The sequence below is a fragment of the Aythya fuligula genome, chromosome Z (assembly GCF_009819795.1).
Source record: "Aythya fuligula isolate bAytFul2 chromosome Z, bAytFul2.pri, whole genome shotgun sequence".
NCBI classification, from domain to species: Eukaryota; Metazoa; Chordata; class Aves; order Anseriformes; family Anatidae; genus Aythya; species Aythya fuligula.
This window is the reverse complement of record NC_045593.1, coordinates 62,651,765-62,670,165: the sequence shown is the minus strand read 5'-3', so window position 1 is coordinate 62,670,165 and position 18,401 is coordinate 62,651,765. Positions and strand designations below refer to the sequence as shown.

The 18,401-nt window shown below is 38.0% G+C and overlaps 1 protein-coding gene across 2 annotated transcripts in view; it reads right to left on the bottom strand.

The window, feature by feature from the left end:
- Positions 1-3,775: 3,775 nt before the first annotated feature.
- DCP2 (decapping mRNA 2) overlaps positions 3,776-18,401 on the bottom strand; it is a 33,603-nt gene continuing 18,977 nt past the window's right edge. Inside the window, exons 2-11 of one of the 2 annotated variants that reach the window (XM_032205663.1) lie at positions 15,883-16,034; positions 14,156-14,283; positions 13,578-13,676; positions 11,011-11,163; positions 10,102-10,214; positions 9,886-9,993; positions 9,174-9,294; positions 8,762-8,872; positions 7,045-7,096; positions 3,776-5,999 (exon numbers count right to left, since the gene is read on the bottom strand). In XM_032205663.1, the coding sequence (XP_032061554.1) occupies positions 5,836-5,999; positions 7,045-7,096; positions 8,762-8,872; positions 9,174-9,294; positions 9,886-9,993; positions 10,102-10,214; positions 11,011-11,163; positions 13,578-13,676; positions 14,156-14,283; positions 15,883-16,034 (1,201 nt within the window). In that variant the 3' untranslated portion in view covers positions 3,776-5,835. The remainder of the gene's footprint in view (positions 6,000-7,044; positions 7,097-8,761; positions 8,873-9,173; positions 9,295-9,885; positions 9,994-10,101; positions 10,215-11,010; positions 11,164-13,577; positions 13,677-14,155; positions 14,284-15,882; positions 16,035-18,401) is intronic. The other variant, XM_032205665.1, reaches the window with a different exon arrangement.

Below are 18,401 nucleotides of genomic sequence, written 5' to 3'. Positions count from 1 at the left end.
TTTCTTCAGTACATCTAACACTTAAACAAACATGTTTGCTACCCCCTGTGTTTGATGTGCCCCTCATCCACCTTTAGAAATAGTTCTGGAAATGATAATGCTTTTAACTGGCACATAGAAAGGTCAGTGCTGCTAATTTGTTTAAGGCAATATTAGTTTAAACATTCTACAGTGAAGGAATAAACAGGACAGATTTCACAATTCACACTGATCAGTAACACTCATGTTCAAACTTAAGTTTATACACAAAATCATTTAATTTTAGAGAAAAATTACATTATAGAAGAAACTGTCAATTTAGTCATAGCCTTTTTACTGGTGTGCTTCAGTTTCCAAATCATTGAATAACAATTAAATCACAATCATCAATACAACATTTGTTACAGGTAGTTACTGATTTTATTTGCTAAAATTGAAGAGCTGACCAATACAAGCCCTCTTCAAGACAACATAATGGAAATTGGATAAAATCTTTACATAGGTTCAACTCACAACTAGCTGTAAGTACTTTACACTTGGCACTGATATGCCACTTACATACCAGTGAGGAAAACAGAGTAAGTCTTTGCGCTTAGAAGAAACAGGAGGAAGACATAACCCATCATGCATGAGCCATATTAATAAAACACTGGCTCCCTGTTTTTCTGCAAGGCATGCAATGCTGCACAGAAAAGTTTTCTTTGGGCAGCGGTTCCTGAGTCAGCCTAGGTCCTAGAACACGTACAAGGATTCAGCATTACGCCAAAACTAACCAACAAAACCCCGCCTAGCTCTGTGGGGTCTGTTTTGTTTTGTTTGTTTCTCATGTTAAAGTGCCTTGCAAACCCAGCTAGACTGCTCCTCACAGTTGAAGTACTGCTTCCACATACTGCAATGCCATGCAGACATGGTAAAGTTACTTAAGGATCCTGTTTTAAGTATAGGCTTGAGAAGTTATTTGCTGAGAGCGCCTACTCATGCAATGTTACAAACCTTTCCTGCATAACAAAAATACGTACCCAACAGTAAGAATAAATGGTTCATCTCCTTAGTTTAAAAATTTTACTCAAACATGCTTAAAAAACCTTGCAAAGTAAATTTTTCTCAGTGAGAGGTGTGTAATAGAGAATTGAGTCTCTAGGAGCTATATTCTTAAAAAGCTATCGATGCCTTGTTTTACAATGATTTACACCCCATGGGGTGTAATCACTTTCTTCAGGGCACCGAACAAATCAAAAGCTAGTTCTTCTGCTAAACAATGTAAATGCTTAAGAATGATAAAATACTCATCAGTATTTTCCATACATTTCAGGGCGGACCTTTTCAATTTTAAGCATTCTGTACCCTGAAAATTCCTGACGATTACAGAAAGACACGCTTCCCGCCACCCGAGTACTGAGGGATGAATTGAAGGCTCTTACACTTCCTTCCCAGCAGTCCACAGCTGAGAGCTGTTTGAAGACAGGTGTTCCTGCAAGGTGGAACCTGTACAGTTGGTCTAGTTTAACCTAACACTTTCAATGAAAAGACACGTTACAACCCAAGCATTCATTTTTCATGTACTCTGACTAATCCAAGACATTTTATCTTGCATGATTTTGAATATGGCCAACGTAATTGCTACAAAAGTTGTCTTGCTTATAAGTTCACAACCTACTTGAAACAGTGAAATGCACACACAGCACGAGTACTACTGTATCTATCAGTGCTTATGTACAGTATGGAGAACAGTGCAAGTACGAGCATTTAGCCTACTTCTTTCATTCCTGACCTAGACTATTGCTATAAATGCATAAGGACAGAAACCTACTATGCAAGAGTAGTGACATCGCCAAGCCTCATTTACTGTTAAAGCACCTTCATTTAGTAGAAATTTACCACATCTTAAATAATTTTGGTTGCTTCAAAAGCTGACATATTGTAATAACAAAAGCAATCTGAAATTAGTATGAAGTCATGTATAAGCACCAGACCCTTTAACAGTAACAGTGCAAGCTCAAATTCCTGTAAATAAACTGCTTCTAAATCAACAAGAGAGGCTATTCTACCAGCTCTCAATAGTCTTGAACTTCCGAACAAGTTTACAGTTTAACTTCCTTATTTAAAAGATGAAGGCACCTGACTTTACCTCTGGGAAAAAAAAAAAAAAAAAAAAGTTCTGTTGCTCAGAATTTGTGAAAAACAAACAGCAAACAGGTAGCTGAGAATTAAATGGCTCACTGACCCAACAACTGGAAAGCCAGTCACCCGTGGAGCAGCAAGACCATTTTGTACCACAGGGTATTTACTGGAGCTTGGGTTCTTAATGTAGGCTCTTGCTCTTTACACCAGAATGACACGAGTGCTGCTATACACTGCAAATCGTTAAAAGCAAACCTACTACAGCGAGTAAGGGTTGGAAAAAATAATTTCCAATCTGAGAGCAAGTCTGTTAGGAACAGCCAAACCCGAATCCTGCCTTGTTTTCAAAAGCAACTGTTCCATAAATTACAGCTGCAAGTAGGTGAAGGAAGAAACTGTAAGCATTGTTCTCAATTCACTAAATCACATCAGGAAGGTTGGAGCACAGCACAGAAGCCTGAAACAATGACTAGGCCCAGAACTCTATTACAAGCAATTTTGCAAGTTTGGTCTAAGAAATTTACATTGTATAAAAAAGAAATACTTTGATTGTGCAGTAAATAAAGCTATTTACCCTCTTCTCAACACTGCTATTTCCTGACTTCAAACTACACAAGACACAGATACTTTAAAAAGCATGCATGTGCATCAAGGAGTTGAAGTTAGTATTTCAGCACAGGACATAATTAATTCAATTAGGCAAATCACTCTTCAGTCAAAGTTCAAACCACTCTGCAAAGGAGAGATGGCTGAAATTTCACAATGAACATGGAATTTATGTCATTCTAGAAACTGCAAACTAGTACTAGATTCATTCCCGGTACCCAAAGGTGTTTGTTTGTTTTGTTTTGTTTTGTTTTAGTTAAAAGTTTGGTTAATTCCATGTCTTCTTTAATTTCAAGAACACTGAGTGACCAATCATACTCTGAATAACCCCTTCTAGGCAAGCATTCTGAATTGCTTTAGCCCTAAGCATAAATGGAGTAATGTTTAATTTTCAAGTATCTTGACATGAGCTTGAGTCTGACATGCAAACAGTTACTCATTTTTCTGTGTCTAGTTCCCAGGAAATAAAAACTCACTGAAATCTATACCTCACTTGTAATTTCTTCACTGTTTTACAGAAACTAATGTAAACTGTATACTTCTAAACTTGAAAATATACTTAATTATAAAATGATGGCGAAATAAGAACATGAACTAGTAATAGTAAACAATCCAAAGTGTTCACAGTGCGGGGCATGATGGAAACCAAAGGGTAGGTCACATGCTGCCGCACTCCTGTTGTTTTAGCAACCTTACTGAGGAAGCAGAAAAGCAATGCTGCTACAAGGAACAGTACCCTTATACAAGGAAGTAAAAGTTATTGCATATTTATCACATTTATCCGCAACTCACATTAAGGCTAGATTTACTAAGATCATGACATGAATGAGCCCCACTTTGGGCTGCTTCACAAAGCAACCAGCTTCTCTTACACTGCACCGAGCTGTCACTACGACAAAAACGACCCAGTGAACACAGAGGGCAGTCAGCATCTCCTGCTCGCAGGACATGCTTGCTTCATTTTAAAGACTTCCCTCTGTCTGTGACAACAGAAGTTCACTGTTTCATCAGCATTCCCCTTATTTCACAGAGCACTAAATGAAATAACTGATTTTTTTTTTCTTTTTTTTATATATATATATATATATATTTTAAGTCAACCTACTTATTAAAGATTCCCGCAGCCTGATATTGAATCATGCCTTAGGAGAGTCTTGCTAACTCCACAGGCAGTAGCAGCCTCATGATATGAATACAAACTTCTGCCTCACTGTGAGTAAAGGCACTTTTGCTGGGAAATCAACTATTTGCACTAGAAAAGTAACTAAAGGTTATTTTTCACCTGAAGCTGAGTAACATAACATCCTCCAGCATTATCCCACCTTCTCAACTACTGCTATTTACCCATTTACTGCTTTCTACATCCTTTGGATTTTTTTTTTTTTTTTTTTTTTTAAACAAGGTGAGACAAAGCTAGATTGAGTTATTTCATGATTTGGTCTTGAAAGACAAGGCCCTCAGGACTCTCGTCCTCCAAAAGGAGGAAATGCTGCAGTCTGTTTCTCCTGTTAACTCATACAGAAGTCCAGGGTTCCTTCTGCCAAAAGCATTACAGCATTAGAGTCCCAAATCACCTGGTGTCAGGCAGGTAAACAAAGCAGAAGATAGTTCTAAAGCTATTTCTGAGGAAAACCACTAGGTAATAGATGAAGTAGGGAAGTTGAAGGAAGACCAGGATTGTGTTTTTGGATGCCACATGAGTTGCATAAAGACTCAGTGCATGAGCATACACTCTGAACGAGAGAGGAAGGCCTAGTTCATTCAACTAGGAAGTTACCAATTGCTCACCTTTATTTTAGAGAAGAATCAATTCTTAAGTCTGGGACACTATGCTTGGCACCACAAGCTGCTGTAACAAGTGAGTTCAGTGCATTTCTCTCAACTGCAAAGCTTGTGTTCGAAACACCCTAACTGGAATCATGACGGTGATGTAACAGTTAACAGTTCATCACCTCCACTGTTACGATTTTATTTTTCTTCAGATCTTTGATATTTTTACTAAGAAAGCGTTGTAGCTCCAAAAGACTGAGGCTACATCATTTAAATGCTAACTGCAAGTGCAATTCAATACGACTATATACAGAGCATACACTACACAAGAGAACCGAGGACAACAGCACAGAATACAATACTGGACATCCTTAGAATAGTTATTGCAAGCCTGATTAAGCCTTTTAGTGTCACACAATGATTCTATTATCCATGCACCTGCTTTCCTCCTGGCAAGATCTACAGAGGCTTATTTACATTCAGCATAAATTCTACATGAGTAACTTCCCACAAACGAAGTTTGAGCTTTTCTTTTCGAAAGCAGCTACAACTGGGATAACACAACACTTTCTCAACTTCTTTTTACCCAGCTGGGGACAGTGCATGAGTTGAAGCTAGACACTTTGAAAGGCTAAGCTCTGCCCAGTTTGTGTATCCTTACAGGAAACAGAGGCAGAGTAGGTACAGAAGAAGTCATGCTATAAATTTGACTCAAGTACTACTGATTGCCAGCCAACAGAAATTGACTTTCAGTGCGAGGGAAGATATTGTGGGCAAGCCACCAGGAAAAAGAAAGGATGACAGACTGAGGCTAGGTTTGAAATGTGCAACTTATGGTTTCAAAATTACTGGGACAGAGAGAGGAGTCCTCTGAGAATCAGCTTCATTGCCACTGTCATAATATTGCAATGTACTATAAAATAATGACTAACAAGTCCAATAATTTATATCAGAGCAGTTAAAAGTTTAGCAAGCTGGTATACTCCAACAGTACAAAAAAGTCAATGTCAATGACAATCTAAAAAACACACAGCAAGTTAAAAAAAAATGAGGAAAAAAGAATGCCCTCTAATGCACAGCTAGGAACAAGTTAACTGAACACTGGAAAGGTACTTTTGTGGACAAAGGCTATACTGCATTTAAAGTGCAACACTTGACTATGCCACTCCCGTACTACAAAGAGAACAAACCCTTCCAAACCACCAGTCAGTCCCTGCATTGCATTTAAAAACAAATAATAAAATAAAGAAAAAACAGCAACGACAACAACAACAAAAAAAAACTCCTGAGAAAGAGTAAGGCTGGATAAGAACCCCCCGCAATTGCTATAGGCAAGTCTGATCTTTGTTCATAATAAACTCAGGGGTCAAAACATTTCATTATGGCATCATGGTCAAACTTGAAACTCAAGAAAGCTCTTGATGAGAAAGCAAATTTGTAATTGCCATTGCATGCCACAGAGTTCCCCTCTACGTTTTCTGCCACCGGGTCTTCACTGGAAGAACACATCTCATGTGCTGCATCTGTTTACAGAGGGAAAAAAAAAAAAAAAAAAAAAAAAAAAAAATGGAACAAATTTTAGATGTCTAGTTATCAGTGAAAGAATCAATGACAATACAAGGCTGTACCTGTAATGCGCATTTAATTAGTATTTACGAAAAAGTCTGTTTCCATGGTCACAAACAGAAAAAGGTGTATCAAACAGCCATACTTACAAGTCATCTAGTGGCTAGAACAAATCTTAAAGTCACAGCAACTTGGGGGCACTTTCAAGAGCCAGTTTTACCCACAGGTTACTGCTTTGCAATGTATATCATGATGTAAAGGAAAGAAATGTGGCCCTATTTTCTGAGCAGAAGTAAAGCACTGTGTAAGCACTCCGAAGTAGCCCTGTATTGACTGCAGCTTATTGTTAGCAGGACAGAAAGCCTTCAACCAACATTTAAGTAACAGCATACTGTCAACTGAGATGCTACTTTCCTAAACTAGTCTTTAGGTACTCTTCACCCAGCAACACAGTGTAATCTGGGAATTTTCACAATTAGAAGAACTGTAAAACCGACATGATTGCATCACATTAAGTTAACCAAATAAAGAGGAACTCAGACTTCCTTAGAAAAATACGGCTTTACAGCACTTGGATTGATATACAAGGAAGGAACCGCAACCATCATTAGTCAGTGCTTTCAGCTTTTAATACACAACTTCAGTGCATAAATCTGCACCGGGACAGGCTGCCCAGGGAGGTTGTGGAGTCTCCTCTGGAGATATTCAAGGTCCGTCTGTACACCTACCTGGAAACCTGCTCTACAGAACCTTGTTTGGCAGGGGGGGTGGACCCAATGATCTCTTGAGGACCCTTCCAACCCCTACAATTCTCTGATTCTGTGATCTCTGGAGGTATTTAAGAGGCATGGATGTGGTGCTTAAGGTAATGGTTTAGTGGTAGACTTGTCAGTGTCTGGTCATGGTTGGATGTAATGATCTTAAGGATCTTTACGTGTCTTTTCCACACTAAAATGGCTCTATGATTCTATGACTTTGGATGGAAATTCAGAGTATACTCACCTGTTTCAAAGTTATCTTGAAGTCTTCTTGGATGAAGCTTTTTTTCACATTTCTGGTTAAGAGAAAAAACACGTATTACTCTTAATTTAAAAAAAAAAATCCCTTTCTTGGAAGTATAGCTTAAGTGTTAGCTAAGAGGTGTGATATATTTGATTTGATACACCGCCTGTGTGAATCGTTTTACTTGTAATTCAGGATGAATTCATTACTTTAGTATGCATCAAATCCACAAGTCTTTCAGAAACATTGCAATCTTGTAGCAACTGACCGATCATTCTTAAAATGCAAGCTTTTAAATAAAAAAAAAAATGACTGTTTTCTAAATACTGTAAGCCCCAAAGGTCTTGCAGCATGATGGTATGGACTTGAAGTTGCATATGCATAAGCCTGTTCTTCAATCTGCTTTTCTCAAAACACAAGGGGTGTGTATTTGCAAGCAGGCAGCCACCGCCACTTAGATTAGCATGTATTAGGGATGCAAAATTAGAATTCTCCAGGGAAAAGAATTAGCCTTAGGTATGCTGCTCTACGAACACAAATACAGAGAAAAGTATTGTCCTTTGCACTATGCAAATTAAGAGTCCCAGGCCTCCAAACAGCATTAAAATGTTATCACTGGGACGTGAAGTCTTTAAACTTCAAAGGACTGGCAATCATGAAAATGCAAATGAAACACCACATAAGTGTTTAGCAAAGTCTGTAAAGAACCTGCACAGTAGAGTATTAACAGTTCCATTTGTTTCCATCAAGATCCTACAGATTTCCATTATTACACGTTTTTCTACACAGCCAAATTTCTGGCCAGTCAATTCCTTGGCTTTTCTTTCTTCTACTTGTAGACCTAAAAGCAGTTAACTGTTTCTTGCTATGAAAAGAATGAAAAATCAACAGGACGAAAGTAGTTACATTTTCAGCACTTTTACAAGAAAAACAGAAAGAAGGTAGAAACTGCAACCCAGAATGAGAAGAATCTATCTTAAAGCCAGTAATCTAGAAAAATTAAAGCAGGCTGATCTGCATGGAGAACAGTGCATGCAGCTCAATGCTGCACAAAAGCCAACAACACAGACTGAGAGAGCCATAAAGAATAGTGGGGGGAAAAATCAAAATGATGTTGTAAAACAGGTTTCTCAGTGAACCTTCTCCCATCCAGCAAAACTTTGGGGACAAGGATATTTAGTTGGTGCAAGGGAAAGGTAATAAACCAAGAATGTCATGCTGCAACTGACTAAGTGTAATTCCAGTATTTGATTAAAAATTATATGAGATCAAGGCAAGTCTGTATCTCATTGTTTTTTGCTGTTGAGGAGAGAGATAATAAACATTAACATATAAGCATTAACACTTTGTATCAAACTGTTGTAGGACAAAACTGTTTACAAAACATAAACATGTCAGACATGTCCTACATTGACTTATTATGGCATCCTGTGGTAGGCTGGAACCTGGAAAGCTGCAGAGAACTGTCTGCCGACATGGCTGCTATTTTCAACAATAAGCCTTGGTTCCAAAATGCAAACTTTAAAGGAAGGATGCATCGTCTATAGATCTGTATGCTCTAAGGTAAGAAATGTCATACTCCCACAGACACTTACTAAGTATTTTGTTAAAATATATTTTCAAGCAATAAGCAGTTTCTCTCAGCAGGACTTCTGCCTGTAAATTTCTTAAGCACTACTGGAACTTGTTAATGAGATAGCCACTAGGTTTTTCTTACCAAGGTGTGGTTTTGCTTTGCTGGTTGACTGTGGACTCCATTTGTTCTCTTCTTCTGTGTGGCAGTGTCTTGATTCTGCTTTCTGCCATTGCTCCTCAAGTTCTGACTCTGCTATTATGTCCAAAAGGTAGTAGAAGGAAGAGTTTAAATGGCAGCATCAAAAATTGTTTGTTGACAATCGCTATTTATCAGCTAAAACTGACATAACGCAACTACCACCTGACACCCACCACCTCTACTGTCAGTAGCAAGCAAACAATCTGAGAAACCCCCTAGAATTTTATTTTAATGTTCTAATTTGCATACTATAGTGTTAAAATTCAGTATTTCAATTCCAGGGAGGAACACTTATGAACAAAGACATTGGTCTTAAATAGTCCAGACACATACTTTTGCCTAAGAAACAACCTACCTTTGTTTTTAACACTTCAGACGTTTCAGGATGATTGCATGGCTTTTGTGTTTGTTTTGGCTTCATGCACTGCTCTCCTGTGCCATCTGTGAGCACCTGCTGACTACTGCGAGGTTTGGATCTAGTACATGAAAACAGAGGTTAAAAAACAACTTAAGAGCTATTGGTAGCAGAACTGAAATGAAGAACTTTCTGCATTTTGAGAGTAATCTGGAAGACAAGTTTAAGTAACCTAGAGTACAAGCTGTAACAAAGATCACTGCATTCATACTGCATTGTTTTGACTGCTGGTAGGAAGCTTATGTTCTGCACAGACAGCAAGCTAGTCTCACGTCATCATTTTTAATGAGCGTTGGTGCTAACCTGATCTGAATTACTGGAGTAAAGCCTTCTTTTTGTGAGTCCAGGTTTTAAAATTTGCTCTACTACTTCTAGCTTAGATGAACCAAAAAGGGAGGGTAATCCCATACACTGGACTCAAGGAATTCTGTCAGTTCTATCACACTGAAGAATTTTCCAAAAAGCACGTCATGACGCTAATTATTAAGTTTTCATCCTGTTCACAGGCCTGTAAGATACACCTGTAATTATTTATTTATAATTAGCCAACTCTATTACTAGGATAGAAATATTCAGAGAAAGGACGATTGGCTTCATATGACCAACATTTTGCAGAAAGGATATAGAGATGTTAAACTGACCTGGTTCTTACCTAGCTTTTTCCGAATTGGGCTTAGCGGGTGTGCTCACTGTAGATGAAACACCATTGTCACTCTCTGAGGAATCTCCATTCCTTCGGGAAATCCATTCCCTCAGTGGCCTGGTAAGTGAGCAGAAGTTCAATATGATCTATTTGCTAAAACAAATCTAAAGAATTAAAAGTTTTCTGAAAGGCACTGGCCTAGCATTTGCTTCATCTTGAACATACCTGATGAAAGGAATGGCCATAAAAAATTTGTTAGGTGCCAGACCTAGCTTGGACTTGGGGGTCATGTCATTCCTGTGGCATGGCAATTTGTCAATGGAAAACCACTCAATATTCTAGAAAAATGAAAAATAAAATCAAAATAAACCACTGTTGTTGCTGCAGAAAATACATTACAAACACATTTCAAACTTACTATGCTTAATTAAAAAATTACAATGAAAGGCTTATTATGATACTGCAAGTTTTTTTCTACAAATTGTTAACTAATGATGGGGTTGTTCTTCTGACAGCAGCTACAGAGTAATGGATGGTACACCTCATACACATTCCAAGACATAACTAAAACATGAAATATATCATCCAGCAACTAAATTCTGAATATGAATTTCAGTAAACAAGCAAACAAAAAACTCACTACACACCAGATGCAGTAAATAATGGTAGTGGCTTCAAATAATTTTCCAAGACACTAGTATTCTTGCTGCTTATATTTAAAATCAAAACCAGACTACCAATACTAGCTCAAAAATTATCAGAAATCAGGGAATGAAGTTTGCTGTACAAGTTTCAGGTTTTGTTATAGAATAATAATAATAAAAATAATAAAGTAGGAATACCATGAAATAATTAGCACATAGACTACCTAAGAAAGAAGATGGAGGGAATTCCAGTTTGACTGCATGTACTAATGTTGTTTTCGTGACGAATGGAGATGCCAGAGATTGTTAAGAATCAGTCTTTCCATTAGAGTTGCAACAACATGACAAGACTCTACAGTGACAAAACACTATTTGTAATTAGTATTTCAAGAATTCATCATGTTTGTTGGTTTCATTATTTCACAGACTATTAGCTTTAAAAGCCAACCTCCACAATCAGGTATCCACAAAACTAAACAAGTTAACATACCCGAATTTCCCTCCTGGTTTTGGGGTTGAATTTTGTATTCTTGGGAACTCCTGGAATGATGTAGAGCCGTGCTAACTGATCATTAATTCGCAGCTCAATGTATTCTTCTTTACTGATGTAATCTTTTATGTCAAACCCCGTTTCTTCAAACACCTGAAAAACATAAATGATATCAATGCATATATTTAAATTTATCCTTTTAGGACCTATCATCCTAAGGCAAGACACAAATAGTTTTCTGACCTACTCATGACAGCGGGCAACTGAAGAAGAGAGCCACAGGTACATGAAACAGAAAAGGCTGTTAAGCCCCACTGCCAGTAATCCAGAGGTAGGACTCCTCAGTCAATTTTTTACAGACCAGATTTAGAACTAAACAGTAGGACAGCATCTTCAGTGAAGCCTCTTCTATTAAATTGTGAAGTTTAAAGCTCCAGAGCCATGCATTGCTCTTTTACATTAACTTAGCTGTTTCCTGAAACAGTGATGTGTTGACTAGAAACTACACAGCATGTGGTCCTGCCTGTGAATATGTAAAACAAAAAAAATAAAACTGAATAACCACATGAAGTAGCTACAGCAGGTAATACTTAAAATGTCTTGTGGTCAAGTGCATATATCAATATCAGCAAAATGGTTTCAAGTTCAATTTTTCAAAATGTAGAGGAAATTAAGCACAAATATTAAAAAATACTCAAGATCTTAATACAAAGTAAATAACTGACACCCAGTCTTCAAATTAGTACTAAAAACCCTTATGTAAAGGTCAAAAGCAAACCAAGCAAATCTTAATGTGTAACTGCATTAGGAACAGCAGAGTTCAAAAAATAACAAGCATAATGTCCTTATTCTTCCTGATTCTTCCAGATGATTTAAATGAATTCATTGTAGAAACTTGTTTTGCCTAAATGGTTAACCGTATAGTATGGTTATTCCTTCTGCAGTACAACTGAACCGTCTAGGCACTGCCCAGAGCAGACCTCTTCAATTAGACCACATGTAGGTGCAGTTAAAAGTTTTAGACCTGTGCTGACTCCAGAAAAAAAAAAAAAAAAAAAAAAAAAAAAAAGGTTTACACACACATTTTACGGACATTACAATGTTTGGCAACATGTTAGCTTTGAAAAATGTGCAAGTTCATCCACAATGACAATTTACCTTCATGGAAACAGATCAAAACAACAGTGTTGTTCACTAGTGTATTATAATATATTCTCCAAATTAGAAACATCAAACTATTTTCCCAGTCTAACTGTGTCCACTTTAAATGCTATACCCACTGTTTGTGGTCCATATATTTTTATTTTCTCCTTGCCCTTCAGTTGTAACCCTTTAGACTGAAAAATAAAAATATAAAACAACAACAAAAAAAAAAAAAGGAGAAATAAAAACACCACAGAAGCAACTGCCTAACAAAATTTTAATCAAAGAATCTATTTATGGTGTGTTGGGGGAGCATAAGACATGCATTTAATAATTAGTTTAACCTTATTAAGTCTCTGCTCATCCCTTGAGTTGTGCTATGATAGCCCACTGCATACACTGCTCAAGTATTTCACTTGGCAAGCTATCCAATACTATATAAGTAACACTCTACACTGAAAAATAAGGAGTGCTAACGTGAAAGGAATTCTCATACATGCCTGTTGCATAAAAGTGTAGTGTTAAGATCTAACACTTTATTTTGTTTTTCCAAATCAATCCTAAATATCTTAGGGGTATGGAAACTACCCTCAACAAATCAGAAATGCTGAATTTTACATTCATGCTTCTTCAAGAGGCATATTTAAGAAAAGTCCACAACTCCTCAGATACAAATTCAGTCCAACCATGAAGAAAATTAAAGCATCTTGCTGTTTTCCCTCACTTTTGTTTTCCTTCTCTTAAGTTCGAGATGCATTATGTTAGAGGAACATTGTGAAAGAACAATACTGGTACAAACGCAGACTATTTTCAACATGAAGCTCTACTATCTGCTGCGGCAATATACCTCACAGATTGTTTTCTTTAGCACTTAATTGCCATATATCAATATTGTTGCTTGTTCCTTTATCACTGAATAAAAGCTCTTCACAATTTTTCCATAATCTTCTACAACCTCCATCTCATCTCTTCAGTCATTTTACACAGCCCAGCTCTCATACAAGCTAAATTCCCATTCTTCTATCACCTTGTATGTGCAGTGGCCTCTCAGCTTAATATTCAAAAAGCCATGGAGTACCTCAGATTTTCCAAGCACCAAAAGTAATATTTAGAAGTCAATTAATAGTTCAGAACTGAACTTCAAAAACAGCATTCATTTAACATAGTATGTTAGTACAAGACAATGAAAAACATCAACACCGATTTTAAACTAGTTAATCACACCCTTGGTGATCACTCAGAAAAGCACTAAAAGCTACAGCAGAAGACTGCAACAATTACCTGATTTCAATAGAAGACATACCTAAGTAACACGTCTTTTCATCTACCACATATATCCTGCTCTCAGCAAAGCTTCATTTACATAACTTTAAAAAAAAAAAAAAAAAAAAAGTTTGGTTCCCTTAAGCTGATTTTTAACTTACCTCTCTAGCAGCACAGTCATGAGGAGCCTCTTCTTTATTTACTTTCCCTTTTGGAAATCCCCAGCCAGACTTTGCTAAATAGCCCTGAACCAAAAGAACCTGCAAAATACAGTAAAGACATCTGTCAATACCGACTGTTCTAATTGATTTCTATTAATTCTCTTCCCTTCGCTGTCCTCTGCTTCCGACCCCCCAGAACAGTGACTTCAGCCTGGAGGAGGAACCCATTAGGTTTTCTGTGTTCTAGCAAAAACTGCAGATTTTTATTTTTTTAATGAAATCATGTAACTCCGAATAAAGAAGCAAAACTGAATAGGAAAGCAAGCAGAAGAGACTGTCTTCTATATCTTATTCCCATATTCTATTTTTGTACACACTCAGTGTCAAATATCTGTCATTTTTTTGTGAATCTGAAGTGTGCACTTTTTTTTTTTAACCAGAAAACAAACGTAAACTACAAAATTACAAAATGTAAAGTACAAAGATTACTTTTGCCAGCACACGCCATCCTCCCCCCAGCTCTTCGAAACTATATTCATATTTACATTACATTTACATATTTACATATTCATACTTACATTTTCAAGTGTCTCATCAAGAATAATTGCACCATAGGTTGGCACTCCCATTTTATATTCCTTCCACTCGTCTAAAACCTTTTGTACGTCTTCACCTTGAGGCAGTAAAAAAGGGCAGTGATTGAAGAGTACAGCAGCAGTCAAGGAAGCTAAACTTGGGTAACCAATCACTGGCAGTTAAACAAAAGATAGCCGTTCCAGTATTTACAATAACCACGCACTATCCTCCTAGTACTTTCACATGCAACATCTTGTAAGTTGGAAGTATCATGGAAAATCCGTTACCAAAATCAAAAGTTAAAAAAGCATTAATTGAGTAATTTGGCAATTCTAATGCAAGCCAATTAAAAGATGAAAAAAAGACGGTGCTTGTTTGAAAGTGTCTTCTAATTTTGAAGAAAAGATATCCACATAACTGCTGTTTTAAATGTGTTAGTCTTAAAAATTTTTACATTTTGAAACTAATGGGAGACAAAAATACTCTCTCTCTTGGTTTAAGTGGAGAAATTTTTGCACAATCATTTGTTAGTCTACTGTGCAGAAACCATTCTTAAGCATTTCCTATTTAAAAACTATTTTTAATGGCATCATGTTACAGAAATCTAAATTTAATACACTTTATCAAAACTCACCACACAGAGAAAATAAGAACAGAACTTTTATAACTCTAAAATTTCAAAGGGAATCTACAAAAGCTTTAAAACAAAGAAGAAAGTTACTATATTATATACAAAACTATACTGCCAATAAGAAACATTCAAACATTCATTAGTAGTGTACACAAGACACTGCAGCAGAACTAACATTTTTTAGCAAATGTAAGCCAGAGAGCAAAAGATATAATGAATGAATATTATCTGTCTTACTGTATTTTTCCTGCACAGCCTACGACTGCCAGAGAAATTATGCTGATCTGAAAACTGTTATAATCTAAAAAATCTACTTTAAAAAATAACCACATAACATCAAAAAGAAAAAAAAAAAAGAAATAAATCACATTTCTACAGTTCACTGTTAAAGTAGAATTTCATTATCAAACTAACAAGGAATATTTTGGTTAGTGAAAGCAGAGGTATCATGAAAATTAGAAGCAGCACCCAGTCCCACATCAATGAGAAAAGCTTACCAATAAAACAATTACTGGATGTTGGCATGAAATTTACTTTATGAGCTTTTCCCCCATGAGGACTACATTGTCTAAGTTTTATCAGGCCTTTTGAACAATAAAAAAAAGCGGAAGTTAACCATATGAATTTAGTAGTCATATGTCCTTTCTCCTGCCAACAGAACAGTTTCTAGCAGCATCTTTTTGTGACACAAATACATGCAGCTACCCATCAGGGAACACATACCATCTTCAGCTTAATATTTACATCAGCATTTCCTTGGAAAGAGATTAAATAAAGGAGAGAAAACACCACGAAGAGCTCCAGCACCTCATCTTTGAAGCCCACCTGCTCTGTCAAACTGCAGCCATAAGGAAAAATCCTCAGAGAAATTACCTGTTTTCCACAGTCTTAAGCCAAATGAGAATCATCTCTTCTATGGATGCCACAAAATTATGAAAGCAATGAAGAGATAAAAATCATAAATCCAGCAATAGTACTTTTTAATCATTAACACATGAACTGTCATTTTCCTGCTGCAGGTATAAAGTTTTGTTAACAATATTCAGTTTATACTTCGACCACTGAGACAGAAAACAATCACAGTAATAAAAAGGATATCAGCTTTCGCAAAATCTCTTATCCCACACTGAGGTAATCCTGGTGTGTTTTGCATGTAGAAATCCAAGTAAAACCAATGGGCAAGTTCAATCTGAAAGCATACTCTGATTGCATTGTCTCTCTCTTCGCTTGGAATGTGCAAAATAAATCGACTGCCAAGAAATTAAAAAAAAAAAATAAAAGCATGATTAGCCAAGTCTATTGATTTAAACAAATCTGAAAACAAAAATGCATTACAGCAGTGGAATTCCTGATCCATTAACACAGCACCACAGATCTTCCTGGAGGTCTGGATAGCAAAAGTTTTTTCTTAAGAAAATAAAACTTTGAACATCAAGAAAGAAAATGGATCGTGATGTTCTTCTACAAAAATCAATTACAAGGAACTAAGTAAATTAAGTACTGTGAAAACAGGGAGGGGAAGGACAGCCTATGTGAACAGCTACAAGAATGAAAACATTTTTAAATGTCCAGTGAAGAACATCTGCGAACTCTTGATAACAAGTCTATACATTTCTTCTGGATACAAGTTAAACACAGATGTCTATTTTCACTGAAAAACACAGTGAACTATTAATTCACACAAGTTTTAAAACTCAGTATGGTCCCATTAGTTTTCTCAATCTGGAACAGAAAGTGGACAGTTGGTTTATTTTTCAAGCCTGCTTTATGTTTCAGCCCAGATACTGGCACACACAGTTCCAGAGATGAGCAGATGAGTAGCAATACTCTGTGATGGCTCATTTTGTTTACACAGTTAAACTTTATTTATCAATTCTAAGATCAAGAATAAAATAATTTTCCTTTTGGAGATTTATGGTCACTCACCCGACTGAACTTAAACTATTTGACAGTGCTGTTTTAAACTCAACTCCTGAGGTTAAAAAAAAAAAAAAAAGGCCTGTAATATCTTTGCCAGAAGTGACAACACTTCAGACATCTTTACTTAAAATTTACAAGCGTAAGTCGTTAAGGAATGCCATGAGCAGCCTCCTCCTCCACCAGCTGTGGCCAAGGATGCACTCCTGCCCAGCCCAGAGCCCTCGGCCCTTTCCTGTTTTCGGGCTCAGCAGGTAGTGAGGCCAAGCACCTGTCCCAGAGCCCATGAGGTGGCCAGCCACATAGGCAGCCCCAGACAGTGCACCTGCAACAGGACCCAGTCCCTGAGGGGCAGGACCCTGTCCCTGAGGGGCACTGCACCATCCCCTCCAGCCCTGGGGCTGGTAGAGCCAGCAGGCCCTGGTGCAGGCCCACAGACAACATCCCGAGATCTGCAGGACACAGACATTGCACATCGTCCTCCCACAGCCTGACACAGCCCCTCTGCCCCTTGCCCTGCGGGGCGCTCGGCAGGGCCAGACAGCGATGGGCCCTCCCGATGCCGATGCCAGGACCCTGCTCCCTCTCCGCACCTCACCAGGGGCTGGGGCTTGCAGCACACCCACCTGTGCCACAGCGTGCAGACGGTGGAGGAAAGACTGAGCACAACACAAGAAGACAGGACAGACTGTGCCCATCAGGTGCAGGGCTCTGCCAGGCAGTCACACTGACGGCCCTGTTTCACACCCCTCCTGCCCACCCGTGCTTTGCAGGTCCCCCCGTGGGTCCGTACGGCTCCGTCAGCCGTGAGGTCCAGCCTGATCTCCCTGGAAGCAGGGCCTGTAGTTTCTCAACAGCCCGTCAGCCACTGCAACCAAGGGGTTTGTTTCTTGTCACCGTCTCCATTTTTCTCTTCCTAGAAAGAGAGCCTGCGTCTCTGTATATTTTTGTTATTGGTTTCCCCCCTTTCCCCTTCTTTCCTGATTGACAGGTTCCCACTCAGACCACTGGAATAAACACTGTCACTTTCTCATGGCCTCATCAGTTAGTGAGACTGATCAGATTTGGTTCTCATTGCTGCCCCTCTTATCACTTGCCTGTCTGGTTTGTGTCCCAGTGTGCTTTATTTATGGATTCCTCCTTTGCTCATTATCCTTTGCATTGAAAAAAGTCCTTGACCAGATACTCTTACATGAATAGCCTTATTCAATTCAACAAGAATATTTTCCTCTTTGGCAATTTTTGTGCTGTAAATAACAGCCACGCTGCTCCCTTCTTGAAGGCTCTATTACTGCTGAAAACATTCCATACATATAAAGCTGTGGTAGCTCAAAGTTGTTGTTTTTATTTTTTTAAGCCTATTTTACATCATAACTAGTAGATGCTTTCTTACACTGCAGCTAACATTAATCTGAAGATACAATACACAGAAGTTCTTAATTCCGCTTGGGTACTACATGTCAGCCCTGGCAATAAAAGCAAAAACAATGAAGAATACTACTTACAAATCGAAAAGCTAACTTTTCTAGAGTAAGTGAAGTCCAACAACAGGCACTTCAAAGTGTCACGGGGCTGCCCCGTGCCGACACAGCCGGTTCCAGGCAGCTCCAGCAGCCTCACTGCAGAGCACGGCCAGGCCCTGCAGCTGAGATGGCAGCACCTTGGGGAAACGGGTTTGAGTAAGAGGGAAAATGCTGGAC